General features: G+C 50.8%; 12 protein-coding genes across 12 annotated transcripts; 6 read left to right on the top strand and 6 right to left on the bottom strand.

Moving 5' to 3' along the window:
• Positions 1–73: 73 nt before the first annotated feature.
• EDD37DRAFT_415355 (fungal-specific transcription factor domain-containing protein) lies at positions 74–2710 on the top strand (the record flags this gene model as incomplete). The annotated part of the gene is made up of 2 exons (XM_062812505.1): positions 74–405; positions 463–2710. Coding segments are annotated over 2 exons (2319 nt in total), but the record flags the coding sequence as incomplete, so codon positions are not given.
• A 120-nt stretch (positions 2711–2830) lies between these two features.
• On the top strand, positions 2831–4057 carry EDD37DRAFT_657977 (Alpha/beta hydrolase fold-1; the record flags this gene model as incomplete). The annotated part of the gene is made up of 3 exons (XM_062818937.1): positions 2831–3271; positions 3340–3694; positions 4053–4057. The coding sequence occupies 3 exons, from the start codon at positions 2831–2833 to the stop codon at positions 4055–4057; spliced, it is 801 nt and encodes a 266-aa protein (XP_062670382.1).
• On the bottom strand, positions 3844–6368 carry EDD37DRAFT_415291 (general substrate transporter). The gene is made up of 9 exons (XM_062812504.1): positions 5985–6368; positions 5620–5928; positions 5392–5552; positions 5234–5334; positions 4913–5167; positions 4681–4842; positions 4456–4582; positions 4151–4386; positions 3844–4053 (listed from the first exon to the last, which is right to left on the bottom strand). Exons 1-8 carry the CDS (start codon positions 6012–6014, stop codon positions 4152–4154), a joined length of 1380 nt encoding a protein of 459 aa, XP_062670381.1. The 5' UTR covers positions 6015–6368; the 3' UTR covers positions 3844–4053; position 4151.
• A 2173-nt stretch (positions 6369–8541) lies between these two features.
• On the top strand, positions 8542–9097 carry EDD37DRAFT_681479 (uncharacterized protein; the record flags this gene model as incomplete). Its single annotated transcript, XM_062819753.1, has 1 exon — positions 8542–9097. The coding sequence occupies one exon, from the start codon at positions 8542–8544 to the stop codon at positions 8980–8982; it is 441 nt and encodes a 146-aa protein (XP_062670380.1). The 3' UTR covers positions 8983–9097.
• A 71-nt stretch (positions 9098–9168) lies between these two features.
• Positions 9169–10901, bottom strand: EDD37DRAFT_631117 (uncharacterized protein). Its single transcript, XM_062816637.1, has one exon. It carries the CDS (start codon positions 10489–10491, stop codon positions 9361–9363), a length of 1131 nt encoding a protein of 376 aa, XP_062670379.1. The 5' UTR covers positions 10492–10901; the 3' UTR covers positions 9169–9360.
• A 564-nt stretch (positions 10902–11465) lies between these two features.
• On the top strand, positions 11466–14462 carry EDD37DRAFT_694666 (fungal-specific transcription factor domain-containing protein). The gene is made up of 3 exons (XM_062820088.1): positions 11466–11890; positions 11947–12146; positions 12200–14462. Exons 1-3 carry the CDS (start codon positions 11655–11657, stop codon positions 14170–14172), a joined length of 2409 nt encoding a protein of 802 aa, XP_062670378.1. The 5' UTR covers positions 11466–11654; the 3' UTR covers positions 14173–14462.
• A 73-nt stretch (positions 14463–14535) lies between these two features.
• EDD37DRAFT_564355 (Alpha/Beta hydrolase protein) lies at positions 14536–16116 on the top strand (the record flags this gene model as incomplete). Its single annotated transcript, XM_062814005.1, has 1 exon — positions 14536–16116. A coding segment is annotated over one exon (1581 nt), but the record flags the coding sequence as incomplete, so codon positions are not given.
• Positions 16117–16574: 458 nt separating this feature from the next.
• EDD37DRAFT_609482 (uncharacterized protein) lies at positions 16575–17819 on the top strand (the record flags this gene model as incomplete). Its single annotated transcript, XM_062815135.1, has 1 exon — positions 16575–17819. One exon carries the CDS (start codon positions 16575–16577, stop codon positions 17817–17819), a length of 1245 nt encoding a protein of 414 aa, XP_062670376.1.
• Positions 17820–18002: 183 nt separating this feature from the next.
• On the bottom strand, positions 18003–21238 carry EDD37DRAFT_415262 (histone deacetylase 6/10). Its single transcript, XM_062812503.1, has 5 exons — positions 21074–21238; positions 19294–20951; positions 19193–19240; positions 19078–19141; positions 18003–18959 (listed from the first exon to the last, which is right to left on the bottom strand). Exons 2-5 carry the CDS (start codon positions 20826–20828, stop codon positions 18186–18188), a joined length of 2421 nt encoding a protein of 806 aa, XP_062670375.1. The 5' UTR covers positions 20829–20951; positions 21074–21238; the 3' UTR covers positions 18003–18185.
• A 409-nt stretch (positions 21239–21647) lies between these two features.
• On the bottom strand, positions 21648–22931 carry EDD37DRAFT_564379 (glyceraldehyde-3-phosphate dehydrogenase; the record flags this gene model as incomplete). Its single annotated transcript, XM_062814007.1, has 6 exons — positions 21648–21679; positions 21735–21905; positions 21956–22640; positions 22692–22755; positions 22817–22830; positions 22884–22931. The coding sequence occupies 6 exons, from the start codon at positions 22929–22931 to the stop codon at positions 21648–21650; spliced, it is 1014 nt and encodes a 337-aa protein (XP_062670374.1).
• Positions 22932–23421: 490 nt separating this feature from the next.
• Positions 23422–24802, bottom strand: EDD37DRAFT_631109 (inorganic phosphate transporter Pho88). Its single transcript, XM_062816636.1, has 3 exons — positions 24553–24802; positions 24340–24500; positions 23422–24276 (listed from the first exon to the last, which is right to left on the bottom strand). The coding sequence occupies exons 1-3, from the start codon at positions 24573–24575 to the stop codon at positions 23885–23887; spliced, it is 576 nt and encodes a 191-aa protein (XP_062670373.1). The 5' UTR covers positions 24576–24802; the 3' UTR covers positions 23422–23884.
• Positions 24803–24823: 21 nt separating this feature from the next.
• Positions 24824–26808, bottom strand: EDD37DRAFT_414944 (50S ribosomal protein L36e). Its single transcript, XM_062812502.1, has 8 exons — positions 26557–26808; positions 26368–26503; positions 26132–26313; positions 26045–26081; positions 25926–25993; positions 25491–25873; positions 25371–25438; positions 24824–25320 (listed from the first exon to the last, which is right to left on the bottom strand). Exons 1-8 carry the CDS (start codon positions 26632–26634, stop codon positions 25022–25024), a joined length of 1251 nt encoding a protein of 416 aa, XP_062670372.1. The 5' UTR covers positions 26635–26808; the 3' UTR covers positions 24824–25021.
• Between the last annotated feature and the right edge of the window lie 146 nt (positions 26809–26954).

The following is a 26954-nucleotide window of genomic DNA, read 5'->3' as shown; positions in this document are numbered from 1 at the left end:
TACCTAATACTTGCGACCATTAGGGGGCAGATTCCTCAACTTGAACCCCCCCAATTGTTCTCTCCACCACGATGTAAACTCAACATTCTTTCCCTGTCAGCCTTGGCTGTATGCCGCCACCAGACCTGCTCATGAGAAGGAAACGATTATCATACAACTCGGAGCTATATTATCCACGCAATGCAGAAAGCTGGACGACCACGTCGCCCCAGAGCACTTCCGGCGTGTGAAGTTTGCCGCGCTAGGAAGAACCGTTGTAGCGAGGACCAACCATGCACTTATTGCGTCGGTAAGCTGTGTCAGTGGTATCCAGCCTAAACCCGCGTGGCTTACCAGCGTTTGCGCAGAGCGTGAGCTGGAGTGTATCTATTCGCGGAATCATGGCAATAAAAGGAAAAGAACACGGCGAGTACCCTTGGCCCTTAAGGACATTATGTTCTTCAACTAACCTCGTTGTGAAAGACCTACTTTACAATTTGTACACCATGTCCCTGCCACGAACTCGCCGCACTTCGCCCAGATGCCCGTCTCGGGCATCATCGACTTTTCGCCAAATGATATCAATCAGACCTTGACCCTTGATGAGCGACTGGGACCGCAGTCGCGCTCCATGGCTGTCGGTCAGCCCCAGCAGCAAGGCGCGGCATCAACGGATGAAAACACCTGGACCACATCTACACTGACGCCTCGACACACCGCATCTGAAATGGTGTATACGAATCTGCATACAAGGAACCTCGAGTTCTATGGCTCCGCCTCATCCGTTGCATTCCTCCGCCATGTGGAAACATTATCAGATTCTCAAATCACCGATCATTTAGCTGGGCCACAGGAACGATCGCTGACTTCGCTCTTGCACAACACCGACTTTCAGCCTGGTGCATCACGTAGGATGCCTAGTGCACCGCAAGACACCGATCCGAACCCCGATCGCTTTTATTTCCGTGTGGCAAGGAGATTCCTTGATGCTTACTTTACAAACGTCCACTCCGTCCAGCCCTTGTTCGACGAAGAAGAGTTTCTCGCTCGTTGTGAAGATCTGTGGTTCAACAGACCTGGCAAACAGCCTTCATCCTTCGTCGCTCTCTACTATGCCACTCTGAGTCTGGGCAGCCTTATCATGACGTTCGAGACCCCCGAATTATCCGGAGCAGATCGATTTACATGGAGTCGCAAGCTGTTCAACGACGCACTTGCTATCGTAACGCAACTTGGCACAACAACTGACATAGACATGGTTCAGTGTCTGTATATGATGAGCAGAATATGCCAACACGAGCTCGAACCTCACGTCGCCTACTTATACTCTGGTCAAGCAGCAAGAACCTCGTTGGCAATCGGAATCAATCGCAAGTCCATTAGTGAGGATGCTGCTGACCCAAGACCCTCGAGAGCCGCATCGAAAACGTGGTGGGCTGTCTATTGTCTTGATATACAGACCAGCTTTGATTTGGGTCGACCAGACAGCCTCGGTCCTGATCAATACCACACGCAACCTCTTCCCACTGCCACTCGAGCAGAACCAATGATAGGTCCCCACATTCTGCAGATTGTTCCGTGCACGGTTGGGCTGTCGCGACTTACACGGAAAGTGGCACTCGATATGTATACTCAGCCGTGTGAACTCGACGAGAAGCTCCAACAGGCAAACGCCCTTGACGCTGAATTACGGCATTGGTTCGCACAGGTTCCGTCCTACCTTCGGTCTGAGCAGCCAAATGGCTCGGACCTTGGCTTGAAACCCCGCCGCATCGCCAACTACATTAAAAAGCAGTCAGTGGTACTGCGATTGCGTTACTCCAACCTTCGAATGGTCATTCATGCTGCGTTCATGCTTGATGCGAGAAGAGCAGACGAAACTACCTTCCTTCGAGAATGCCAGTGCAGGTGTATCTCATCCGCCGAAGATGTGATCGATCTAATATACTCAACATATCGTACAGATGACTACTTCCAAACCTGGTGGTACAACACGACCTATACCTTATATGCCGTCAGTGTACTGCTCGCCGTGATCTTTCGTCAGCTTGCGAGAACTCAGCCAGCACTCGAGATCCTTTTCGCTCACATTGACCGCGCCATCTTGGTACTCGAAGCTATGGACGAGTGTGTAGTGGCCATAAATGCAGCGGGCCTCATCAAGCGAACACTCGTGCGAGCCAAGAAAGTACCTCAGCCGGCCCTGATTGCACAGAGGTCCTCATCATCGCAGGACGCTGGCCTCAGTGAGACACTAGATGCTGCCCTCAGCGTGAGGCACCAACCAGAATCCGAGAATGTTGACACAATCTTACAATCTCATCCGATTGATGGTCTCGATCTTGGTGAGACTACAGATGATATTGACTGGCTAAACGCCTTTCCTTTCGATGACAGCCAGCAGGCTTTGTTCTGGACAGAGTGGGCCCACGAAATCAACACCATGGCGTCTACACCACGTTACACCTGAACATCAATACCACCAACGACCTTCAATCTACGCCCCTTTGCCTTCGACATGTGCTGGCTGGTTGGCGAGCCGAACCATACCTCGAAGTGCCAACGAAACCTCCCCGATAAGGAAGTACGGGACATCCGGCGGATGTGTCCCAAAGTGGAAAGCCGACTCCCGGGCTGGCAGGAAGCATTTGTCACGATCCACACTTCAGGGTCTCAGCCTCGAGTCTCCGGACGAAAATGTTTCGGATCAATCCTTTTGGTTTGACCGGCCATTTGATAAAACACCAACATTGCATCTTCCAAGCGTTGGAATTTCTGGCTGTTCGAGTACACAGGCTGCCACATCTGATTGCATCGACCTTGCTTACACAACCGAGTTGTTGAAGTGTTTATGACAATGTCAAAACCTTCAATACTTTTTATTCCAGGCTCGTACGTTCTACTGCCAGCCTATCAGCATCTCCTGGACGCCGTCTCGAGAGCAGGTTATGAGATTCAGGGCATCCACCTGCCTACTATCGGACTAAACAGCCGGCAGGGAAGGGATGGTCCAGCACCATCAACGTACGACGATGCGGCTGTAATCGCACAAGAGGCCGAGAAACTCGCAGATCAAGGCAAAGACGTGGTCCTCATGGGTCACTCGTACGCTGGTATACCCATGTCTCAAAGCACGAAAGGACTGGGGAAAGATGAGAGAAAAGCCCAAGGTAAACTCGGGGGAATCGTTCATCTCGCCTACATATCCTGCCTGGTCCCTGCGGTTGGACAATCAGCCGGGTCGCTCCTGAGCAGATGTCCCGACAACAAAAGACCTCATGTGTCCATCGATGTAAGTACCATCAACAATCGCCTACTGCACCTGGTCTGTGCCTGATAGGAATGACATGTACTCTCTAGGAAAATGGCTGGATGCTGATGGAAGATCCGGCTGCGACTGCTGGAATGATCTGTCAAAAATTACCTCCTGAAGAGGGTGAGGCTTTGGTCAGAGACTTTGCGAAGCATTCGGCGCAGAGTTTCGGAAATGAGTTGACGCACGCCGGGTATAAGGACATTCCAGTATCGTACTTGTTCTGCGAAGAGGATATGGCCGGACCTCCTGATTTTCAAAGGGACATGATTGCTATGATCGAGGAGGTGAGCGGTCGGAAAGTTGATGTCACGAGCATCAAGGCGGACCATTGCCCGCATTTGAGTGCCGAGAAGGAAACGATCGAGTGGGCTTTGAGTGTCGCGAAGAAAGCAGAAGAGAGTCAACTAGTCGTTTAGCCGTGTGATTCTGCTTCATGGGGGAAAGGTCGCTCAGGAAGACCCCATAGCCACTATACGTTTCCGACCGTTGGCGTTCCACCATCAACAACTCCTCCAAACCAATGTGAAGCCTCAGAACTGCCAAAGCTGTCCTGCTTCCCCTTCAGCCATCTTGCCACATAAGCTTCATTGCTTTACCTGAGCAGTCTCAGCATGTTGCGCCGTGACCGCGCCGTCCTTTTCTCCAGTCTCGCCAGAAGCTCCGTTGACTGCAGTCCCTGCAAGCGGATGGTCGTCCAGGTGAGCAACGACGGTTTTGCCAAAGAGTTGATCGATCTCTTCGAGAGCCAGACCGGAAGTCTAATGTAACACAGAATAAGCTTCCATACTCAAGAGTTCTCGTATGCGATTCTCAAGATGGGGCGTAGTGATCTGGCAGGGCAAAGAAGATTCTCACCTCAGGGAGAAAAAAGTATAAGGTATAAGAAGATGGTGTGCACCATCCCCAAGCATGCGAAAACAAGGTAGTATTTCCACCCGATCGCTCCTTCTGCGGTGGGCTGGAGTTCCAACCACAAGGTGTCGGCGAGGAACAGGCCACAGAGAGATATGCCAACTGCTTGTCCGCGAAGGTGCGACGGAAAGATCTCGGAGACGACGGTGAATTGGTTGGGGTCGATGCAGGTGCCGTATCTGGAAAGAAGACGTTTAATATCAGATTTCTTCTGAAGAGATGACCCGCTGGGAGTTAAGGAGACTTACCCAACCACGTATATGAACAGGAAGACCGTTGCGGCAGCAGCCCATCCTCGTGTCGGTGTCTCTGCATACTTGCCAATCAAGCCGGTTGCGATGACAAAGCTTCCCATTGTGAAGGCATACCCGTAGACTGAGGATTTGATGCGTGAGTATCTGACCAGAATGAGCAGAAAAGATGGTTTGGCCAGAGTAGAGCGCGGCGACAGGGCGAGACTGGGGCGCACTCACCTAATGCAGTTCGTCTTCCGGTTCGGTCACTCGTGGCGGCGCGCACAACATTTGCGATAAAGCCGATGGTGTTCCAGACGGCGGCGATCAACAGAGGCATGGAGCCAGTCAATCCTAGTGACTCATAAAGCAGGACGTTGTAGTTATTGATCACAAGAATACCTATCAGAGAGGCGAGTACGCCAGTCAGGACAACACAGTTGAATATGTGTGGTATCTGAATCCAACTCACCTGCATTTTGGCCGCCGATTGCGATCATGAGAGCGAGGAGCAGGCGTTTTCGATACGTCTTCTCAGTGAAGAGCTGCCAGCGGCCGCCCCCCGTAATCGCACCACGATCTTGCTCCAATTGTTTCACAATAAGATTCAGCTCCCGGTGGGCGAACGTATCTTCTGGATCAGACGGATCGTGGTGCAATCTACACAGAATTTTGAGTGCTTCTGCATTGCGCTGTCGCTGAACAAGCCAGCGAGGAGATTCCGGGACTGGGTCGTGGTCAGACGTCAAACATTGGATTGTAGTGCATCTGAATGAGGCAAGAGGAGACATACCGAATAAAGTGCCAACGAGGAGCAAGACAGCCCACAAAACCACAACGGCATTGGGAAAGCGCCAGCCAAAGGTTGAATCAGCTGCGTAGTAGCATGCAAAGCTGAAAGAGTGTCAGTTGTCGATCCGTAGATACTGAGCCTTGCATGTCTTCTCCTACCCTATCCAAGCAGCCAGGAAGTAGCCAAGGTTGATACAACATCCATGTGCACCCGCCATGAGTCCTCTGGAATGGGGTGGTGCAACTTCGGAGTAGTAAATTGGCATTGCGACGATGGTTATGCCCACAGGGATAGCGGTGAATGCCCGAGCGACAAGATACTAAGCATGACTGGTCAGGGCTGGCTACGTGAATTGGAAATGGCTTGTGGGGAGGAAGAGTGCGTACCATTGCTTGATTTACCGCAGCACACTGAAGCGTGCCGCCAACGATCCCAATAGCGGCTGCCAGGCGAAAGGTGCTCCTGCGACCTAAGGCGTCAACAGTCCATGCCGCGATGAGGCAATTGACAAAGCCGGCCCCGAAAAAGATGCCATTGGCGGCACCTATCAAGGTGCGAGTATGAGAGTATGCAGGGTCGGTGGGCACTGCTGGCACGTGCATTGTAGTGTAGAACGTTGGCTGGCCCAACGTGTTCCCAATGACAGCCAAGCCATAGCCTGTGAATAGGGAGCCAAAAGCGGAGAAGAGGATGACCTGGGGTACTGTCAGCGAGAGTGATAGAGGTAGATGAGTTGCGACTGCAGGCATACAAATAGGTTGTAATTGGAATAGGTTTCCATGTTGTTCGAAGACTCTCGTCGTCTTCGGTGGCCGTGCGTTGATCACAGTCAAGGAGAGATCATAACAAGACAGTCTGGACTGAAACAAAGCATTCGGCCAAGGGTAAAGTGCTTTTAAACCATTGTGGTGGTGAGAGAACTGTGCGAACCGAGGATCCATATTCCAAGGACGAACACATCAACCAGGATGTTGAATTCGGCTTCGATCCGGCGGCGAAACTGAAGGTGGCCTTCAGGATTCGTTCTAAACTCCTCCTTCTCTTCCTCCGTGAACTGAAACTGCTCATGCTTTTGGGAGCTTCATGTTGCTCTCCATGCTCATGTTGAAACTCAAGACCAGGATTAGCACCCAGGGCAGGAGATATCCAGGTCGGTGAGCGCATGAAGACCTTTAAGCGGGCCGCATCTGGACGAAACTGTTAGTGAATCGACATACCAATTCCCTCGGCCTGAAAATTCCCAACTCAACCTTTGCAATCTTGGGGACAATCTAGCAATGCTGTGAGCTTGCAAGTCAAGTGAATGTTTCTAGCAGAGGTGACCTTACCTGCATGGCGCTAGAACCATTTCCTATGATGCCAACTACCTTATCCTTGAAGTCCAGGTTGGCGTCCCATTTTGCTGAATGAACTTTTGGCTTCTTGAAATTCTCAATACCCGCGATCTTTGGCCAGCTCCAATTGTTCAAGAAGCCAGAAGCATTTATGAGGACGTCGCACTCATCCTCGATGACCTTCGATGGTATCGTGGTCAAGTCTTCAGTGTGTAGCTTCCACCGAAAAGAATCTTCATCCCAGACAGCTTCCTTCACCGAATGCGAAAGCTTAGTCAAACGGTCGATGTTATGCCTCCGAGAGAAATCTATGGAGAAATGTCAGATACACCCAAGTGAAAGAGTGTCCGCTAAGTCACTGACCGCGGCAATATTCGCAGATCTCAGCTGAGCCTGCATAGTATTCCGACCAGTCAGGCTTTGGGTCGAACGTGAAGCCTGTTGAGTGGCGCCTTTAGCACGAGGTATGTAGCCTCCCAACACTGGACTCACTGAAGACGTGTGCAGGAACGTCACATGCGCAGCCAGGATACCGATTTTTTCAAACCAACTGTGTCAACTCAGTCCTCGTCAAGAGCATGTAGTCCGGTGCATGTTGGACTTACGTGCCGCCGACATCACTATTCTTCTCGTTTATCGTCAAATCAAAGGAATCGAGGCCTTGACCCATCTTGTAGGCGAGGCATAGACCTGAAAGACCCGCACCGATGCATATGACCTTGATGGGACGAAGAATCCCGGAGTGGTACCAATCAGGCACCACGTAACTGTCGTCAACAGAACCCATGTTATTGAAATGCTGCTGCCGATAGATCGACGTTGCTGATGTTATCTGATTCACGAGAGGAGCTCGACAGAGGTCTAAAGGCGATTGAGGCGCGAATCATCGCTGCCAGGGTTCGAACCAATATGTACCGTAGGACTCTCGCAACCGATTGGCACTTTCGCAACCGAGGATGCATCAGTTCCAACTCCACTTTGTTCCTGGCAAGACTCTCCCCGCATATTCCTGTCTCCGCTGGGGTCGTCTGTGGGTCAACCCGAGCAAATGGTATTGCCAATTCGCTGCCATGCAGCACAAGCCTTGACCAAAAGCCACAACCAGTGCGTGAATCCAACAGTGCGTTTGGTCATCGGTTACCAGCTCACTGGCTAACATATTTCGTGCGCGATCAAGCTTCGGATGAAGTTTCAACTCCCCACCAAGTCTTACAGCCCCATCGCAACCTAAATCACCTATCCCTGCTGATCTAACCTCGGTACCAGATATTAGCAGAAACGTCATCATTCGAGTACCTCTCGCGCATGAAAATCATTCGCAAAGATGCCCATTGGGTTGCTTCATTGCCGTCCTTCGCAATTTCTTCTTGCATCACACTTGCACGTGCCCGTGGTCGACCACGCCCAATTGCCTAGCGCGATTCGTCCAGGGGTCTCAGCCTTGCCATCATGGAGCCACCCTATCCAATTTATAATATCGAGACGGGGTTCAGACCACCAATTGTGAAGATGATGAGGGAAAAGACACACGGCATCAAACAAACATCCACATCACAGGTTTAAATAGGAAGTTTTGCGCGTGGGAACCTCCTTTGGTGTCATTCTCCGACAACTGTAGGACAACTGTTATGCTCGAACAATGATTGCGAAGTCGTGTGTGTTGATGCGCAACATCGCCCAGCCGCTTGGTAAGCTGAGTCGAATCATTACCAACTGGCAGATTGTCCCGCGGCACAAGCGTTGTTCGACTCATTTCAATCTGACCATGGAATTGGGCCCGCGGAGCAGCCAACACATCCACGGTCCGTTACGAACCTACGACCTCCTGAGTCATTTTGTGCAGTCAGCGAGACCATCATCAGGGGTCCCGCGGGATTTCTATCAACATAAATGAAATCGTAACGAGGAACAGTCTGGCCACTACAGAATTCCATCTCCCACGTCCCCTACCGATCTCATTTCATTGCCGCGATCATGACTACCAATGCGGAACACTATCTGGGCAATCTTGAAGCTGCTTCGAAGACCATCCCAGCCGAGAAGCCCTATGTAATGATGAACATGATGAAGTTCAAACCAAAGGCACAATATCCTGCAAGTTATACCGGTCCAAAGCTCAAGTCGTCTACAGGTCGAGAAGCATATGTCGCCTACAAGGACGGGTTTGTGAGGAGAGCGACCGAATTAGGTGTAGACCTCAGTATTGTGTTCCTGGGAGAAGCTCATACACAGCTGGTTGCTGGATCACAAGAGGGCGAGAGTTACGACGTGGTTTTGCTGGTCAGATTCCCAAGCTTTGCTGCCTTTCGGTCCGTTCTGGAGGATAAGGAGTATGTCGATGAGATCCAGCCTCATCGAGTTTCTGCTTTGCAAGAGATCAGAAGCTTTGCAGTGACAGAAATGACGGACTCTTGAGGTTGGACCAGCGCCGTTGGGCGGGCGTCTCTTAGAACGCCTCATTTCCCATAATGATGGCAAATCACAAGACCAATGTCATTGTGTCAAGTTAGAAGGGAAGTCGTTCTCGAATGTCCTGTATCTCATTCTGGCACAAGAAGGAAATTCTGTTTCAAGGTCCATACTGCGAGCTCACAGAACATGATCTGCATCTCCAGCCGTGACATGTATCTTTCTTCCTCGTAAATATATCGATGGTAGATCTATTCAATAGCTATTTCTGATGGTGAGCCAATGCCCAAGCATGACCCACATCGAAAAGAGTGTACATGCAGAAAATCCTCGAACTCCCTGTTCTCACTTTTGTCCAGAGCATACACCTGATTGAGGCCAGGTCTAGCTTGACACTGACTCGACCGCCTGAGTAAAATCTTTCAAGAATGCCCAGCGGGCCTTCTTTGCCGAATCATGCACTTTCCAATTCTTCATTGTGCCCTGCGGAAACCATTCTATGCCGACGGCAGGATCAAGGAGGGTGTCATCGTGGGCGATGATGACAAAAATATTGTCTGCAGCATCAAATTCCTGCATACGCTCAGACGCATGGTCGGCCTGCCCTCTGTCGTGGGCAACCTTGTCATTAATATGGTAGAAGGGTTCGACGCCCTTCTTGCCTGGGTGAATTGCCTCGAAAACATGACCCGGGCAGACTGTGGGGTACTTGGCTTGATATGGAGATGGCGAGATGTCCTTCGGTAGAGGTAAGTATTCAGTCGGTCTGAACTCTCCACCGTGATGCGCAGTGTCTGCGCCCATGAAGACGAAAGTGTCTTCGGCGTCGCCTTCTTTCGTAGAGGTCACCCTGGCCAAGCCGCACACATGGCCTACTGCATGGCCAGGCGCGTCAAGGAGATAGAATGACCCGTCTCCAAAGTAGTCTAAGCCTCTGAAGCCACCAATCTTGACGGTGGATTGGTTATCGAAGTCGAGCTCTTTGTGTTCGCGACCTTCAAGGTCCGTTTGCAAGAGGGGTGACGCCTGGCCCTCTGGAAAGGCGGGAAGGAATGCCTCTTTGACGCCTGGGCCTGTGATCAAGGCTGTAGTGCTGGGAAAGCTGCTCGCATCTCCAGTATGGTCAAAATGCCAATGACTCCAAACGATGGCTTCGATGGTCCCAGCTGCCACGTCGACCCCATTTTCCTGCAAGATCTCGGCAACACCCTTTTCTATCTCAAAACTCCAGCCGGGAGTCGAGATGAGCTTCAGGACTGCAGGAGGGTGGCTCTCCCAATCCTTCCTGAGCCCAAGGTCGAATAGTATCTTGCGCCCAGAGGAGATCTGCTCAACGAGGAAACTGAAAGCCGGCACATGGAGAAGCTCATGGCCCTTGATGGGTGGGGACATGAAAAGGTCGATAGGCCCACGGATTCTGGAGGTAGTGTCGACGATTTGAACCTTTGCAGAGGCTCCAGGAGGAAGGTTCAATGATGGAGCCGCCTTAGCAGGATAAAGCGAGTTGGATGCCATGATTAAGTCCGCTGATGTTTGATGTTAGCTGCTGTTCTCCTGTTTTCACAAAGCTGGCTGCTCAAAGGGTATATAAAGAGTGCCTACGATGGTGTGGTAGCCATAGAGGCTAATTAAACATTGCAGTGCCCAACACATACGTAGGGGACAGGCACAACGTCCTTCACTCCTACAGTTAGGAGATTTGGTATCAAGATCTGCTTGGTACCGTGATTGTCAAATATGATTGGAGATCCCTTCCGCGGCCCGAAATCCCTTGTCCCGAAAAGAATATGAGAGATTATTCAACTATTGGCGATCCTGCTTCGTCCGCGCCGGATCTTGAATGGATGTCGGCCGCCAATAAGACAATGTGCACGGCTTAGAAAGCTATTTGGCCCGTGACGGCACCGCACGAATTGCAAGTGCTTTGTATCGAGTAGCTTACTAATTACAAACCGAAAGCCTCCAGAGTCCTCCTGAGGCTGGTACCTGAAACAACCCTTTAAGGTTAAAGCTTGACAAGATCCCTTAGCGGAGTCGCGGAATTCCACTGGTGCGAAAGTGAGGCTAGGGTAGACGCCTGCTAACATGGAGCTTCAGAAGCCTACAATGACCATGTTTATGTGGTCCATTGTCGTCTCCAATGCAAACCTACTTCAACTTGCCAGCACTGATGTTTGTAGTAGATGTAACTTTCAGCCTTGACCTTTTCCTCGAAAAGTTACATGTCAGGACGTTTCCCCTGAAAGATATCTCTGTACTAAGGCCATGCATTCGGGTCCCTCATAAATGATATCAGATCTAAATGCTGCTTCCATTTGTCCAGTCAGGAAACTTACTGCTTACCCGAACCGCAATAGCTGAGCACCCGTGCCCATTGGCTTGGGTATCCAGTACACAGTGGTATTTCAGAGGTTCCAGACCTGCCAAGGCAAGAACAATGGAAAAGAATCGCATGAGCAAGGGCACAGGCATGGATTCGACATTTCCACGCACTAAATTAAGACTCCTCGCATTATCATCACTGACTGGGTGTGGCTAGTGGGGGCCTTGATTCAGGCCATGCATATGGGAAGACGGTGGGGAAGCTTTGGGAACACCATTACTCAGCAATCCTGTTAGATTACAACACTAGCACCGACTGAAGGCAGATCGACTTTTGCACACTGCTTCAGTATGTCATGAGGGTTGAGCTTTGTACAGGAAGTCATCCACGCTCAATGGAAGAACCAGATCTGGCGCGCCCTCGTCCTCGGCAGCAAGCCACTCCTTTGCAAAGGGCCTCGCGACGGGCGCTTGCTGCCTGTGAATTGTGTCGTTGGAAAAAGGTCCGCTGCGATGCTCGTGGTGGACATCCATGCTCCATCTGTGTGTTTGAAAGCGTCCAATGTGTTCTATCACCCAAGCGCCCCAGAAAGTCAGTTGTCCCTTGGCGCAAAGCGGGTTGACAAGTGTGCTGAAGACGTTCTGCAGGTCAAGCCACAGGCATAGCAATCCGCGTCCACCACCAAGACTTCTTCCAGGAGACAACCTTGCTCTGTCCAGTATGGCCGAGCATGACACGAGCCCCGAGCGAAATGAAGCGGTGACGGCCACTCAGCCTCAACCTTCTCCAGTGCTGGCGGGCTTCAACACAGTCGCAGACATAACCATAGAGAGTCCATTCAATCTAGGTACCATTTCCTGGCGATGCAAATGTGACCGAAAGCTAACCTTGAGAGCATAGAGGATCCGCAAAATTGGAGGTCCAATGGTTTAGAACAAACCGTTCCACCATCTCATACTTCGCTCCGTCTGTCGAGGCATCTTGCCTCACGGAGTAGCTCGGCCTCCTCTGGACCGTGTGTAAGCGATTTACCTGCATGGGTCAAACCCCTCCCTTCGAGTATGGCTGAAGAGGATGTCGAATACTTGCAAGTAAAAGGTGCTCTTACCCTCCCAGATGCCGAGCTACTTGATGCCTGCTTGCGATCGTATTTTCAGAACGTTCAGCCGTTGTTCCCCATTGTGAACCCTTTTGACATCTTGTCGATCGTCAAAGGCACCAAGACAGATGACAAGCTGAGTCTCCTACTCCTCCAGGCTCTCATTTTTGTTGGTAGCACGTGGGTCGATGTCAGGCTGGTTCGCAGAATTGGGTTCCTCTCCCGGAAGGCTTTTAGGAGATCTGTTCACCAGAAGCTCCGATTGCTATATGGAGCCGACTACGAGGATGATAGGATATGCCTGATTCAAACTTTCGTGTTGTGGACATTTTGGTTTGAAGGTCCGAATGAGAACAAAGATGCCTGGCATTGGATCGGGATCGCCCTGTCGCTGTCCCGCACCATCAGTCTGCATCAAGCAGCACCCAACCTCCTTCTCGGTACATCTATGCACCGATTGCGCAGACGGCTGTGGTGGGGCCTGGTCACCCGTGACACCATAGGGTCCTTCGCATTGAGCAGGTCACCAAGGATCATGGAAGTCGACCACGACGTGCCCATGCTTGAGGTGGATGATTTTGACTTCCACCATGCAACTGATGTGCTCCCTGGAGCTGTTCCTTCAACCTTACGACAGCAACGCGCACATGCCCAGCAATGTGTGTCTTTTGTCCAATTGATGCACATCTGCGGAAAGATCTTCAAAGCAGCCTATCCTGAGCTGGAATCTGGCAAAACAGCAGTGCTCTACTCACGTCACCAATTAGAGGGCAGTGACAAAATGGCAACAAAAAGGATCTCACTGAATACGGACCAACTGAGAGCGTACGAGAAAGACCTCGAGCTGTGGCGTCAAGGTGTCTCTGATGAGTTGTGGCATACCACGCCTTTTCCGCCAAGTCCTCGAGCGATGGAAAAGGCCGAATTGGCTCACCGGGGATTGCTGGCCATGACCTACTATGCGGCTCTGTTGAACTTGCATCGGCCGCAAATGTTGCCAGCAGTCACAGTGTCCAGCTCAATCGAGCCTGCAGATAGGGGCCCGCCAGATAAGTCCAGAGCAATCGTTCGCTTCGCAGCCCGGCAAATCACCCAAATCGCCATGGGCTTTTACGAGGAAAACCTGGTCGAATCACTTTCGGCAACTTGTATCACCTGTCTCATCCCTGCTAGCATCAACCACATTTTCGACATGACATCGCTGGACAACGCCATACGTTCCGAGGCATATCAACGGCTAGAACAGTGTAAAGCTATCTTCCAGGCCTTTTCCGAACAGCAGTTTGGCGGTGTATGGGCGTTACACCTTATCGACTACATTATCAACCGGTTGGAATTGCGAAAGCAACAGTCAAAAGTGACAGATCCCTCTAAACAACCAGCGAGCATTGGCTTAGGTCGAAATGTCGATCACGGTGAAGTCGTACCCCCGAACATGGCACAAGACCGTACTGAAAATACATCAATAATAGACATGGTATCCTCCATCTACTCATCTGGGCAAGGTAGTAGAGACGATTCCCTGAGCTCCAACGGACTTGTCGGGCCCAACGAAAACGACGGGCTGACATCAGATACCACAACGATAGCGCTTGAACCAGCCACCCGTTATCCTAACGGCATATTCGACAACGACTTGCCGCCACTGGCCTTGGACCAGCCTCTTCCGGACGACTTAGCCGCTTTTCTTGGGCCTGATCTCTCCTGGCTCGACTTTGCTTCCGCCTCAGACAACGTCGACGGGATGAACTGGACTGATAACGATCCTGTGTAAACAAACAAGCAAGTGACTAGAGCAATGTCCAATCTTGGCACAAACAGCGACAGAACATCGAAAGGAACGTCGGTTGGTGGCTTTGACAATCCTGTACCTACAGCACCTGCTTGATTGTGGTTGTCTCCACCAGAATTAGCTGAGCAGTTGAGCCTGTCACTTTCTGACTTACATAGAATGACCGCATCGAAAAGAGGTAAAATTGAGTTACAATTACCGACAGGAGAATAACATCGATCGGAAGACTTGGGGTAGTCAGATAACCCGAATTTTCTTCAGAGAGCTTTGCGAGGGCAGTTATCTACAGTACCTACACTAGGTATAACTGTCAAACAGTGTTCATGATACGATACATTTGATTGCTCTGTCTTTCTACCTAATGTTGTCGTCGAAGCAGCTGCCGGCAACTCCTCGATAGGCTACTACAAGTACCAAAATGTCCGATACGCTGCTGTACCCACGGGTGATCTGCGATGGGCTAAGCCCCAATGGCCGGCGAATGAGACCAAGGTCAACAATGGCTCCTTAGCTGATGCTGATGTTGACTGCTCTTCCGAGGAAGACTGTCTCTACATGGATGTCTGGGTCCCTGCAAACGCCGCTGGTAAAAAGCTCCCGGTTGCCCAGTGGACTTACGGTGGTGGCTTCACCGCAGGCAGCAAGTCGCAGAATACGCCTGAGGGTTGGTTCAACCTCACCACCGACTTTATCTTCGTTGCCTACAACTACCGACTTGGTCTGACGGGCCTAGCGACTGGACCTACGCTACAACATGAAGGAGGGACTTCAAATCTAGGGCTTTGGGATGCCGAACATGCTTTTCTGTGGACAAGAAAATACATATCCAAGTTTGGTGGAGATCCAGACCAAATCACGGCAGTCGGATTTTCTGCTGGTGCCTCTAACACACTATTCCAATTGACGCGCAAAGCTGGTCATGCCGAGCAGCTCTTCGACCGTGCATATCTTATGTCTCCCGGCTTTGTGCCAGGTGCTGGACATAATCATGGCGAGCAATTCTGGCAAAACGTCTCATCCGCAGTCGGCTGTGACGGTGGCCATCTGGACTGCATGCGCCGAGTGAACTTCACCACACTTAACAGGGCCGCGACTGACGCGGTCGACAACTATACCTACCAATTCCAACCGAGAGTGGACGGCGACTTTGTGGCGGACACATACGAGTCCCAATTCTACCAAAAACGATTCAACTTCAGTGGTCCTTTAGTCATCACCCACGAACAGCACGAAGCCAACAGAGTGGCATACTCAGGCGTGAATACCACTGCCGATGTGTCGACCTATTTGAGGATCTTCTTCCCCGCCATCACGGACGATGTCGTCAACGAGCTGCTTGAGCTTTACCCGGAGTCGGACTACACCAGTCCAGGCCTGCGGTTTGCGGACATGAAACAGTCGCTTGACTTGACGGCCCATAACCTTGCTCTTACCCAAGCTTTGGACAACAACACTTGGAATGCTGAAGTCGGTCTCAGCCCAGCGACTCATGGTACCGATCAGGATTATATTTGGTATAGCACTTACACTTTGGAATCGACGTCAGAGACAACCACGGGAACCACCACTACAGGTACTACTGGTACTTCGAATTCGACGACAGGTGCACCGAGCGGCTCTACTGGCACAACCAGCTCGAATGCCACTTCCTCCGACAACAGCACTTCCACCGGGCCAAGCGGCACAACGGGTACTGGCGGAGAATCAAGCTCGGTCGATTCGACTATAGCCATCAAGATGCAAAAGTATCTGCTTTCTTTCATCCTCACGGGCAATCCTAACACGAAGTGGCCGGAAGACAAGCTATACTGGCCTAAGTACGGGGACAATACGACACAACTGATATTCAACGATACATTCTCGCTCGGAAAGGATGATCTGGCCAATAACAGGAGTTTGTACTGGAACAAGGCGCTATGGTACTAGAACGGGTTTCCAAATCAATTATGATGTCTTCGATGTTACAAGTCAAGATCATGAGGGAGGAAGGCGCGTTGCTTAACGATTCAGGTCAATGGTGAAGAGAAGTCCCAGAGAGTAGGTCCTTTTCGAATTCAACCTCTTTTTTAGCGACTATTGTGCTTTCTCACCTTTTCGTCTCACTTCTGTGGACGATTGCTTCCATTCACTGCTCAATGATGCCAAGTTGACAAACTGTGCCACCACACAACTACGACGTTCACTTCACTACAAGTTTGCAACTGGAATTTCGATTCTGACCTCTTTCGTCTCACCACCTAAAATTCGAATACTGACTGATCTTTCGTCGCTTCATCGTCCCTTGCCTGCTCGTTCCGCCATAACGTGTCTTGGCCCCTGTCACCGCCTATGGTGGAACATCGGCTAAAGAGCTGGACTTCATACCAGATCCTCGAGACGACACCATGGCCAATACGACCGAGCCTGTGAAGAATATGTCCTCCGAGCCCGGCCAGTCGATGCCGGCTCAATGGATTGAATTAAGCCCCCTTTCTACCTGCTCATCATCGCGACCTCGTCCCTCACAGACAGGGCCTCCACCAACACGATCGCCTGTCCCTAGGTCTAGGTCTCCATCAGTCTCACCAAGTCATGCGCCAACAATGCAGAAAGCCGAGACGCAGGTCGTAAACATCAAGAAACCCGATACTCGAAAGAAAAACCTGCCCAGCCCGCACGCTGTCAACAAATCACGAATTAAATCAGCTCTTATGCTAAATCGACTTTCCAGAGCGAAGAAGAGAGAGCATGGTCTTACCCAAAAGATGACCGATATCAAGCAGGGAAAAGAGAAGGGCCGACAGAAGATTGAAGAATTGCGCACTCGTCAAGAGCAGGCGAGACTGACCCGGGAGGAGCAAGAGAGCCTCTTTGAGAATGCGCGCAAAGCGTTCGAGGAAGCCCAAGCGAAATATCAGGCGGAACAAGACTCTCTAAGTCACACTCAAGAAGTCGTCGAGAGTTTCTGCACGACCATCGGAGACGAGGAAGATTCAGTAGCACGCTTCAGTTCAGACGAAAGAGACATCGCGAAGGAGATTGAGAGTCTAAGAGAGCAGGCCGCTCGACAAGCCGAGTTCTTGGACGTGAAGCCATTCGATCTGACAGTGCTAGCAAAGCATTCAGTCACACATCCGGCATTCCACACCAAGCTCGTCAAGATAGCTCAAGGTGCAGCAACACATACCGCGCGCAGAGATGTCAAGGCCAAGCTGTTCGACACATTGACTGGAGCCACTGCTGATGAATTCAAGGCTCTAGCAAAGAAGATCTTGTCCGCGCAGAAGGAAATGGCTGGTGGCACTGGCGCCGAACGACCTCTCGAAGCACGACCTAGCCACAGCATCGACACGTCGTCGCATGCTCTAAAGCGAAAGGCCAGTAGCTCGCGCCCAAAAAACACGTCTAAAAGCCCAGATGATTTAGGACTCAATAAGCAGCATTCTAGTGACAGTGGAAGCGACATTCCGGTCCGTCTCCGCCGTCCGACCAAACGCCCGCAGCCTGCGAGGAAGAGCAAGCAGCAACCGAATGGCGGTGAGAGCAACGTCGAGGTCAGCCCCCGCCGTCCGAAGACACCTCCGCGACGTCTAAAGACGCTGAAAGCCAGAAGAAGTCTTGTTTCGAGATCGAACGCTTTGAGTGGGTGAGGCGGAGATTGCGCGAGTGGTGAAGACAATAACGAGCTCTCTTCGAACTAGTATCCATCCATCGTGTAGCGGAGCAGGGTACCTGGCATATGTGTGAGAAGAAAATGGTGACGTCTGAGATGGTTTTGTACGAGTACTTCCCGTTTCAGAAAGTTTCTGCGTTGACAGTGCGCAAGAGTGCAAGTTCAGCAAGCCAAGGGACTACTTGATCTGATTGGAAACGATGACAAGAAACTCTAGCATAACAGCTTTGTATGTGTGAACCACGAAGATGTTCTCTGAGGGATACGCTGGGCGTCAATTGCTCGCTACTAGTACCTAGGTAGCCCTGCAGTCTAGTCATAATCTCTCGCCTCATACTAATCTTCAATGCTCAGTCGTCATAAACACATCTCCACCCAAACTCATGCTGTGGCTGGTCCTTGCGCCCGGAGCAGTCACCTCCACGGCCGGACCACCCTCACTCGGGGCAGTAGGCGCTACCACTGGCACCAGCTCATCGGCAGTATCGCCATCACTCTCCTTAATCTCGCCATTGACGCTATCCTCATCCTCATCACTGTCCCCACGCGCAGCCTGCCGCACCTTCTCCTTCATCCACTCCGTAACCTCATCCTCATGCATCTTCATCATGACATTCAACACCTCACCCGGACTCTCTTTCAATCGACCATACCGCTTCGACGTCTTCCCCGTCTCCTTCTTCCACACGCTATGCGCACGACTGACGTACACAAGCGAGTTCTCACGGTACCACTGACTGATCCAGTGCACACCGGGATTCGAGATAGGACGGATCGGATTCGTCGCAATGAAGCCTATGATTCCCAGAAGGGAAGTGTAGACCGTCTCATTCTCACTGACCAACTTCGCCAGAGCGTGAAACGCGGTCCCCGCGCCCATCAGGAATATACCGCCTGGAAACTCGTATGGCTCAACGTAGTTCTCCCACAGGTACATTGCGAGTTTTTCGCCTTCTTTGCGCGCGACGTCGGTCATGGTCGATGCGTACTCGACGTCCGTTTCGTGGTAGTCCGGGTTATCTTCGTCGTTGACCGTGATGTGTTGCGGGACGTTGATGTCGATGACGCCGAAACCGTGGGTCACGGCCCAGCGGATGTACGACTGCGCGCCGTCAACCTTTTAGATGTGAGCATGAAATGTGTACGGTCGCAGAGACCATGGGGAGATGACAGGAGAAAGGAGGGAGGAGGATGAAACTCTCAGAATATTGGGGGCAGGGAAGGAAAACACATACCATCCATGTGTCATGTAGCTTGTGCTGTGTTGAGAGGCCGGTGTTGTGGCCTAGAAGATCTGGCCTACTTCATGTTAGCTATATGACTATGCTGAAAGATGGGTGCCAGACTTACGCGTCGTGGAAAATGATCAAGAGTCGCTTCTTGCTTTCATAATTAGGCCTGTTGTCATAACGTCAGCACAGTCTCTTCTCTTTCTGGTGGCGAATTCTTACGTAGCCAAAACCTGTTGATCAAACGACTTCGAAATCGTCTCCCGGAAGATGTGTAGCTGAGTCAATTTGAACTTGTCGTACAAATGCATTGCTTGCCACTGCCGAATGATATCGTGTAATCTCTCTCCTCCAAAGATTCCGCCGATCGGATCTTTCGGATAGACACTCCTCCAGTACTTGGATTGGACGTTCCGTACTTTGGCGACCGTGTCGACAGCCGAGTTGGTTGCTGCGGTGGCATGTAGTCTATCGGGTGGTTCGCCCATCAGGACTCGTGTGACAGCAAGAGCTGATTTCGAGATGGCGTGGAAATTGTATCCTCCCTCGAGGCAGACAGCGATCTTGCCGTTCGCCAATGACATGAGCATGTGCGTCATGTGCGCGTAGCAAGGCGGAGTGACATAGCAACCTCCCAATTCATCTCCGGCTGCTGCATCGAAACCTGAGGCGACAATGACGAAGTCTGGATCGAACTCCATGGCGATGGGCATGACCACATTTTGGAATGCGTACATGTAGTCGCCATCGCCCATGCCTTTTGAGGGCCACGGAATGTTGACGTTCTTTCCCAAGCCAGGTCCCGTGCCGCAATGGAACATATCGCCCTCGTTGCCCGAAGGATAAAACCCACCATTCATATGGACGTGCAAGGAGATGTAGAGGATATTAGGATCGTTGTAGAACGCCTTTTGGCAACCGTTGCCGTGATGAACATCCCAATCCACAATCAAAATCTTTCTGCAATCGTCGCCGAAATCGGTCTGACAAACCCGCGAAGCAATGCAGACGTTGTTGAACAGACAAAAGCCCATCGTGCGGTCGACCTCGGCATGATGGCCAGGTGGACGGATGACAGCAATGGCGTTCTTCACCTTCCGCGAGACAACTGCACGGCAAGTCTCGATCGCTCCGCCAACAGACAGTTTCGACGAGAAGTATGACAGCGCGTTGAAGTAGATCGAATCCAGATTGCCTTCCTCTGAGAGATCAATAAGCTTTTCGTCAGACAACTCGGCCGTGCTCTTGACAAAGTCGTAGTGTTCTCTCGTATGCACCAAGAGGCATTCATCACGCGTGGCCTCTCGGGCATCGATCCTCACCAACGGCATCTCGACCATAGGCGGGTACTTTTTGTCGTCTACCAGTCCAGCTTCGCAGAGCTCTTTGTAAATGTAGTAAATTCGTCTAGGGTCTTCTGGATGAACATTCTCTCCACTGGTTGCTGCGACCTCGGCATGATATCGCATGCGCTCATCGTAGCATAGACCAGTAGGTAGCTCTTTGAGAGGGAGACCGCGTGGCGGCTTAGATGCGTCATCTAATTCCGAAGAGGTGTCTGAGAGGAGACTATCTTCGTATTCTTCTTCGGAGGTCTCGATCTTTAGTCGATTGTCGATGTCAGTAGACATGTCGGGGGTGTCCCATGATGTATCGACAGACATCAGGCGCGGTTCCTCAAGCCTAGGTATCGGATTTGGAAACTTAGGCATATTTGAGGATGAGCCTCCATAGCCCGGCGGAGGAAGATTGCTCATCGTCGCCGGCGGCTCCCTTGATTCGTTCGAGCTCAAGTCGCTAGAATTGTTCCATGATGGAAAGCGTTACCCCCAACGGCAATGTTTGTTGTTTCCGACTTATCGGGTAGAGTGAATGGACCGCTTCTGCAACAGTGAATCTTGTAAGCTCTCGAGTACCGACCAACGCAAGAGGCGACTGCGATTGTTAAAGGCAGCTTCACATATGTGTTTTAAGTCAGAGTATGGAGGAGAAGTGAGCATACCCTTCACTTGACTTTCACTTTGATAATGGTGATGTCGTAACTTGAAACAAAGCGCAACTGAGCAGGTAACTCAATCTTCGAAGTAGACAAAGGCTTTGGAATCTATGTGACGAAGTCTCTTGCAAGAGATCATTTGTAATATCGATCTGTCTTTAGGCGAGGTGAATTGCATGATCTCACTTGGGAGCGCGTCTTGACAAAGGTCAGGAGTAAATGAAATGCCAAGACATCTCAGCCTTGTCTCGTGACAACCACAGGATAGTGACACGTGACCTGCCTCTTGGACATAGAAAAATGGGAATTGAACTGCATCATGAGAAATGACTGAATACTGAGATGAGGGTTGTCGGCAATCAGGCTATCAAGAAAGAGCATTGAGGCTCGGAATTATTTTTGTGAAAGTCTTCATTTAACCTCAAGAATACGGACGCCGGTGGTTGTCCAGCACTTGATCGAAACTCATCAATTCATGTTTCTTTGCTTTCCGTCCCGAAAATCGATCATGAACTCATCCCCTCAAAAGGTGAAGATTCTCTCCACCTGCCTCGGTCATGTTGTATGCGGGGACGTCCATTTACGCGTTTCCGTCAACCTTAGCAATGTAGACTAGTTCCGCTGTTAGTTCACGTTCCGAAATCTTCCGATCGGATAAGGTACTCACCCAAAAGGTCCAGAACACGTCGGGAATAACCCCACTCGTTGTCGTACCAGGAAACAAGCTTGACGAAGTGGTCGTTGAGGGCGATACCGGCCTTGACATCGAAGATGGAAGAGTGAGTGTCACCGTTCAAGTCGCTTGAGACGATCTCGTCTTCGGAGTAGCCGAGAATACCTGATGAAGTTAGTGAACTGCGCAGGCTGTAGAAGAGTTTTAATCCTTACCCTTGAGCTCGCCCTCAGAAGCCTCCTTCATGGCCTTCTTGATCTCGTCGTAGCTGGCGGGCTTCTCGAGAACGCAGGTAAGGTCGACCACGGAAACGTTGGAGGTGGGTACACGCATGGACATGCCGGTGAGCTTGCCGTTGAGAGATGGGATGACCTTGCCGACGGCCTTGGCCGCACCGGTGCTGCTGGGAATGATGTTCTGGGCAGCAGCACGACCACCTCGCCAATCCTTGCCAGAGGGTCCGTCAACGGTCTTCTGGGTGGCAGTGTATGAGTGGATGGTGGTCATGAGACCTTCCTTCATGCCGAACTTGTCGTTGATAACCTTGGCAAGGGGTGCCAGGCAGTTGGTTGTGCAAGAAGCGTTGGAGATGACGGGAATGTCGGACTTGTACTCCTTGTTGTTGACACCCATGACGAACATAGGAGCATCGGCGGATGGGGCGGAGATGACGACCTTCTTCGCACCACCCTTCAAGTGGGCAGATGCCTTCTCGGTTGTGGTGAAAACACCGGTGGACTCAACGATGTAGTATGCACCAGTCTCGGACCATGGGATTTCGGCGGGGTCCTTCTTCATGTAGAACTTGACGGTCTTGCCATTGACGACCAAAGAGTCTTCCTTGACCTCGATGGTACCCTTGAAGAGACCGTGTGTGCTGTCATACTTGAGCATGTATGCCTGCGATTGTTAGCCGAAGTGATATGACTGAGGAGCATAGGCGGTACGTACGGCGTACTTGGGGTCGATGAAGGGATCGTTGACAGCCACGACGTGGACATCGTCGTGCTCGACACTGAGAGGGTTTGTTAGAGGCAGTCTTTCGGAGACCGAGGGAGTGTTCGGAGGATACTCACGCATTACGGAAGACCTGGGGATTGTGTTAGCTGCGACATGTAATTTGGGCAAGCTCAGTCGACTTACGATACGTCCGATACGGCCAAAGCCGTTGATTCCGACAAGAGTAGGCATGGTGCTTTCTGTAGGACTGAAAATGAGCTGAGAAGAGAAAAAAAGAAGTCAGTACTTGCAACTGAAGTCAATGGTGGTTTTGTTGTAGGAAGTGACCGGATCAGAGATATATCTAGCTTACCTGAGTTTGAAATGGGGTTGAACTGTCCAATTGAGGACTGAGTAGAGGTTCTGGTGTGGGAAGAATGTATCTGTGGTGTGATGAAATGGATGAGGAAAGCTTTTTGTATTTCCCTCTGGACCTCTGAGCAAATGGTGGGGCGGTGTTGACGTTGAGGGGCAGCAGAAGAGCAGCGATCAATTCCGCTGTAATAAGCTCGCCTCCGGATTTTCACCTACGGATAAGTTACTAGTAGCTGGTTTCAATTATCGTGCACGATAATTGCGATCCCGAGGAACGAGAACTGAACGGATACCTAGGTAAGTAGACGAGGCTTCGGTATTCCTTATTTTGAAGTCTTTAATTTCTACTTAGAGTGCTTCTTCATCTCAAAACCTGTAGAAGACAGTCTCCTCAGGCTTTATAGTTGCTCCCAACAATTGGATTCAATAATCCCAATCCCATGACTCAACGTGCAGCTGCTTATCTCATGGCTTTGTTCCCCGTCAAAGCAGCAAGAGGTCAATCAATCCGCCAATCGCTTTCTCATTATCTATTAAACGCTCACGACTCACTCGAGTTATCTTATTAAGCCGAGGAGATGCCATTCGTTCCTAGGGCTGCGCGGTTTTTGTCCAAAATCGCCCCTTTACCAGCACGAGACCCTCATTTGATATGTAATATCACACCGTCCTCATACACAGGCATCCAACAGGAAGGACACGCATATCACATTCGTAGCAAATCAACATCATAGATGCAAGTATCATCTACTTTTCGCAGACGATGTAACCACATATAGCTTTGTGCAGCGCTTTTCCAAGTCTCGTGCCTGTCCTCGTAACCAGCTGCTTTACTCTTCCTTGGCTCCGCCACGGCCAGATCGCTCAGCAGCTTCAATGCTAGCCTTGTCGGTCTTCGTCTCGCCCTGGCCCATGCCCATCATACCGCCAGAAGCTTTCCATGGTCTCTTAAGCTCACCCGCCGCCGGCTTTCCGAGGATGTGGACCTTGAACAAGTTGCTCTCGAAAGCGCCTTTGACCGGGATGATGGACTGGATGAGAAGAGGATTGGTGTACTTGAGGTATATGTGCATGAATCCCATCATGGCGACACCCATCAACTGGCCCTTGTACGCAGACATCACCTGTTGCTGGTCGTACTCTTGAATGGTCGTAGTGACGAGCTTAGGCTCCTCCCCAGACCCCATGGGCGAAGGCTCGACATATTTCAACGTGGTAAAATCTAGTAGGAGTACACATTAGCTGTCTGCCCTTCCTGCCGGCCAAGTAGTCTGCGCTAATATACCTTTTTTTGCTTTTATCTTCAGACTGATAAAGTAATAGAGACCGAAGATGATCAGGTTCGACACAACGTATAGAATTCGAACTCCCAGAAGGACTTGAGGGTCTTCAAAGGGTACTCGCTTGGAGACTTGCATCATCCCGAGGATGATCACCAAGTTGGTGCTGTACACAGTCAGTCACGAGCTCTCGGTTAATTTGAATGGACAGTAGTTACATTTGGGGGTTTAGCATATTCATGATGGCGGTGTGGATAGAAAATCGCTGCGGACAAGAGGGAAGTATGCGCAAACTCGGCAACAGCAACAAAGCACTTTTTGAAGGAAGTTGTAGCGTTTGCAATTGTTGAAAATGGACAGATCGCAGGCTTCAAGGGTGCTAGCAATCAATTTGCCCTCCTTCCGTGCTGCCAAGGCGACAGGCTGCGGCGATGCTACGCAGGTGGCAGGGCAGATTGACTAGGAGTACATCTGAGTCAGGGTCAGAATCACGTGGCTGAGGACTGATTCAGAATTCATCATGCCCCCAAATGCCTTTGTATCCCAGGCGACGATATTAACCTGCACCAAACCCTATGTACTGTAAAACTTTTCTAATTGTACACTCAACAGCATGCGCGGTCCCAAATGGAGCGCCAGGGCGAGAGGGGTACCCAAAAGCATGCTCTTGGCCTCCCTAAAGAGGCATCACCAACCATCGTGACCGGCATCCTTACGATCAGATTTCTGTACCAGCTCGATGGCGTCTGAATCTTCACTTCGCGCCTCCACGGTCACGGAGTGCCCACCAGACTTGGACATGTTCCCGCTGTTCATGGGCGACTTCGTCACGCGGTATGTTCGCGAGTCTGAGCTTGCATCTCGCGTGGTACCAAAGCAAGATGGGAAAACCCTTCGAAGCAAGGCTCGAATTGCTGGGAGACAGGTGCAGATGATACTGACAAAGGCCTCGAGCACACTCCAGTAAGCCGTGGGGACGTTGTCATCTGTGGAATAACGTCAGTCTTGAATTTCGAAGAGACACAGAATCACTTACACGTGGCGTTGGTCGAGTTGGCAAATTGAACAAGCGATGTCAGACGGACGACGCTAACAATAGTGATACTGTGAAGGTCAGCTCCTGTCCCGAGAGACTCCAAGGAGATGTAAGACTCACAACAAGCCCACACTGAACATCAGTGTAATTTGGATCTTCTTTTTACGCCCAAGCGCCAGCTGCAGTAGCTGTGGTATAGGAAGCACAATGATCCACAGGTCAAAGACGATGTTGATGATGGCGTGCGCCCATGCAAAAGCGTTCAAGTTGGTGCAGTGACCAGTCGTCTCCCCAATCCAGCTTGTCCATGTGTATGAGATCGGTAGGCAGTGCAACGCTATACCAAGGGCGAACGTAGGGATGTATGCCGCACACACAACGACGCTGGCAAGGACGAATTTGCGGAACGGCTGAGTAGGGAATACTCGCCAGTAAAGCAAAAGCAGTGCCATCTTCGTGAATCCGATGGTCATCATGTAGAAGATCTCAGTCAACCATGTGAACTTCAGGGGCGTTAGCAGGATATCCTTGGACGTCGAGCATATATATCCCCACCTGCACGATGCGAGTGATGTTGTCAAAAGATATTGTCCAAATGTCTTTGCCAAACCCGGCGCTTGACACTATAGCTGGTCAGTGTCCCTTGCCCCTACAATATGGCAAGTCATGCTTACTGTAGAATTCCAAGACCGCCATTGGTATAGCAAGAAGCTATAGAGGGTCAGCCACCACTTTGCGTATCAAAGTACAGTCTTGCTTGCCAGCGATATAACAACGCAGAGATCTGCCCATTGCAGCCTTTCCCAATGTGGGTACTTGTCCGCCAGCCGCATTAAAACGCAGACGATTGCTAGAAGTCCCGATACTGCAGTTATGACCGGAGTTATTGCTGTGTTATCTCGAACAGGTTGTTGGCAAAGTGTGGCTGTGGCATTTTTCGCAGCTGAAGGCGTATGAAGATTAGCAACGTGGAAAGACTTTGGTCTGGTAGACTCACTCAGGCTCTCTTTGATTGTGCAGCTGGCCAACGTGCAGGTCTGCACATTGCCCATAAGAGACACATCGGCGCAGATGCAGGCAGCATCAGTTGCGTTGCAGCCAGACTGAGGTAGGAACTCTTCGAGGCAGTTGGCCTATATCCCGTCAGTATTGAATCAACCTGGGGGACTGTGTTCGGAGGCCTTACAGCACATGATGGCAACGACTGTGATTGAACGAATGTAAATAAGCTCACAAGGAGCGGGACCAGCAAGGTGATTCTCATATTTCCTTTCTCCACGTGTACTTGCTTGTGACCTGACGATCAAGAAGAACGTTTGTAGCAATGACAGGCCGGCTCAAACTCAGGAGGAGGTTCTTTCATATAACTTACTTGCCGGAGAGTTTCTCATTGTCGACGAAGTTTGCCGTATCCACCAGGCGACTCTCCACAAAGTCAAGCTGAAGCAGGTTTTCACCTTGTCACCGAATCACAGTAGATGTGTGATCGACAATACTCAGACATACTATGTATAAGCAAGAGGTTCGCCGGGTGCAAAGAAAAGAGGCTTCGAAGACATGGGGCGGACCCATGCTTCAACGGCT

The sequence above is a fragment of the Exophiala viscosa genome, assembly GCF_022695815.1.
Source record: "Exophiala viscosa unplaced genomic scaffold EDD37scaffold_5, whole genome shotgun sequence".
Classification (NCBI taxonomy): domain Eukaryota; kingdom Fungi; phylum Ascomycota; class Eurotiomycetes; order Chaetothyriales; family Herpotrichiellaceae; genus Exophiala; species Exophiala viscosa.
The sequence above is the reverse complement of the archived record's forward strand: the minus strand, read 5'-3'. Positions and strand labels throughout refer to the sequence as shown.

Bases quoted from the DNA above. Each gene is read 5' to 3' on its own strand.
- EDD37DRAFT_415291 (XM_062812504.1), bottom strand. From the start codon at position 6,014: ATGGAAACCTATTCCAATTACAACCTATTT. The intron at 4,583-4,680 runs GTGAGTGCGCCC...TCAAATCCTCAG, and splicing joins CGGAAGACGAACTGCATTAG to TCTACGGGTATGCCTTCACA. The intron at 4,387-4,455 runs GTAAGTCTCCTT...TCTTCTTTCCAG, and splicing joins CTGTTCATATACGTGGTTGG to ATACGGCACCTGCATCGACC.
- EDD37DRAFT_631117 (XM_062816637.1), bottom strand. From the start codon at position 10,491: ATGGCATCCAACTCGCTTTATCCTGCTAAGGCGGCTCCATCATTGAAC.
- EDD37DRAFT_694666 (XM_062820088.1), top strand. From the start codon at position 11,655: ATGAGGGTTGAGCTTTGTACAGGAAGTCATCCACGCTCAATGGAAGAA. The intron at 11,891-11,946 runs GTCAGTTGTCCC...GACGTTCTGCAG, and splicing joins TCACCCAAGCGCCCCAGAAA to GTCAAGCCACAGGCATAGCA. The intron at 12,147-12,199 runs GTACCATTTCCT...TTGAGAGCATAG, and splicing joins AGAGAGTCCATTCAATCTAG to AGGATCCGCAAAATTGGAGG.
- EDD37DRAFT_415262 (XM_062812503.1), bottom strand. From the start codon at position 20,828: ATGAGCAATCTTCCTCCGCCGGGCTATGGAGGCTCATCCTCAAATATG. The intron at 19,241-19,293 runs GTAAGAATTCGC...TTATGACAACAG, and splicing joins GATCAACAGGTTTTGGCTAC to GCCTAATTATGAAAGCAAGA. The intron at 18,960-19,077 runs GTATGTGTTTTC...CACATCTAAAAG, and splicing joins AGCTACATGACACATGGATG to GTTGACGGCGCGCAGTCGTA.
- EDD37DRAFT_631109 (XM_062816636.1), bottom strand. From the start codon at position 24,575: ATGAATATGCTAAACCCCCAAAT. The intron at 24,501-24,552 runs GTAACTACTGTC...GACTGTGTACAG, and splicing joins AATATGCTAAACCCCCAAAT to CACCAACTTGGTGATCATCC. The intron at 24,277-24,339 runs GTATATTAGCGC...TACTCCTACTAG, and splicing joins GAAGATAAAAGCAAAAAAAG to ATTTTACCACGTTGAAATAT.
- EDD37DRAFT_414944 (XM_062812502.1), bottom strand. From the start codon at position 26,634: ATGAGAATCACCTTGCTGGTCCCGCTCCTTGTGAGCTTATTTACATTC. The intron at 26,082-26,131 runs GCAAGCAAGACT...GACCCTCTATAG, and splicing joins TCTGCGTTGTTATATCGCTG to CTTCTTGCTATACCAATGGC. The intron at 25,439-25,490 runs GTGAGTCTTACA...TGACCTTCACAG, and splicing joins ATGTTCAGTGTGGGCTTGTT to TATCACTATTGTTAGCGTCG.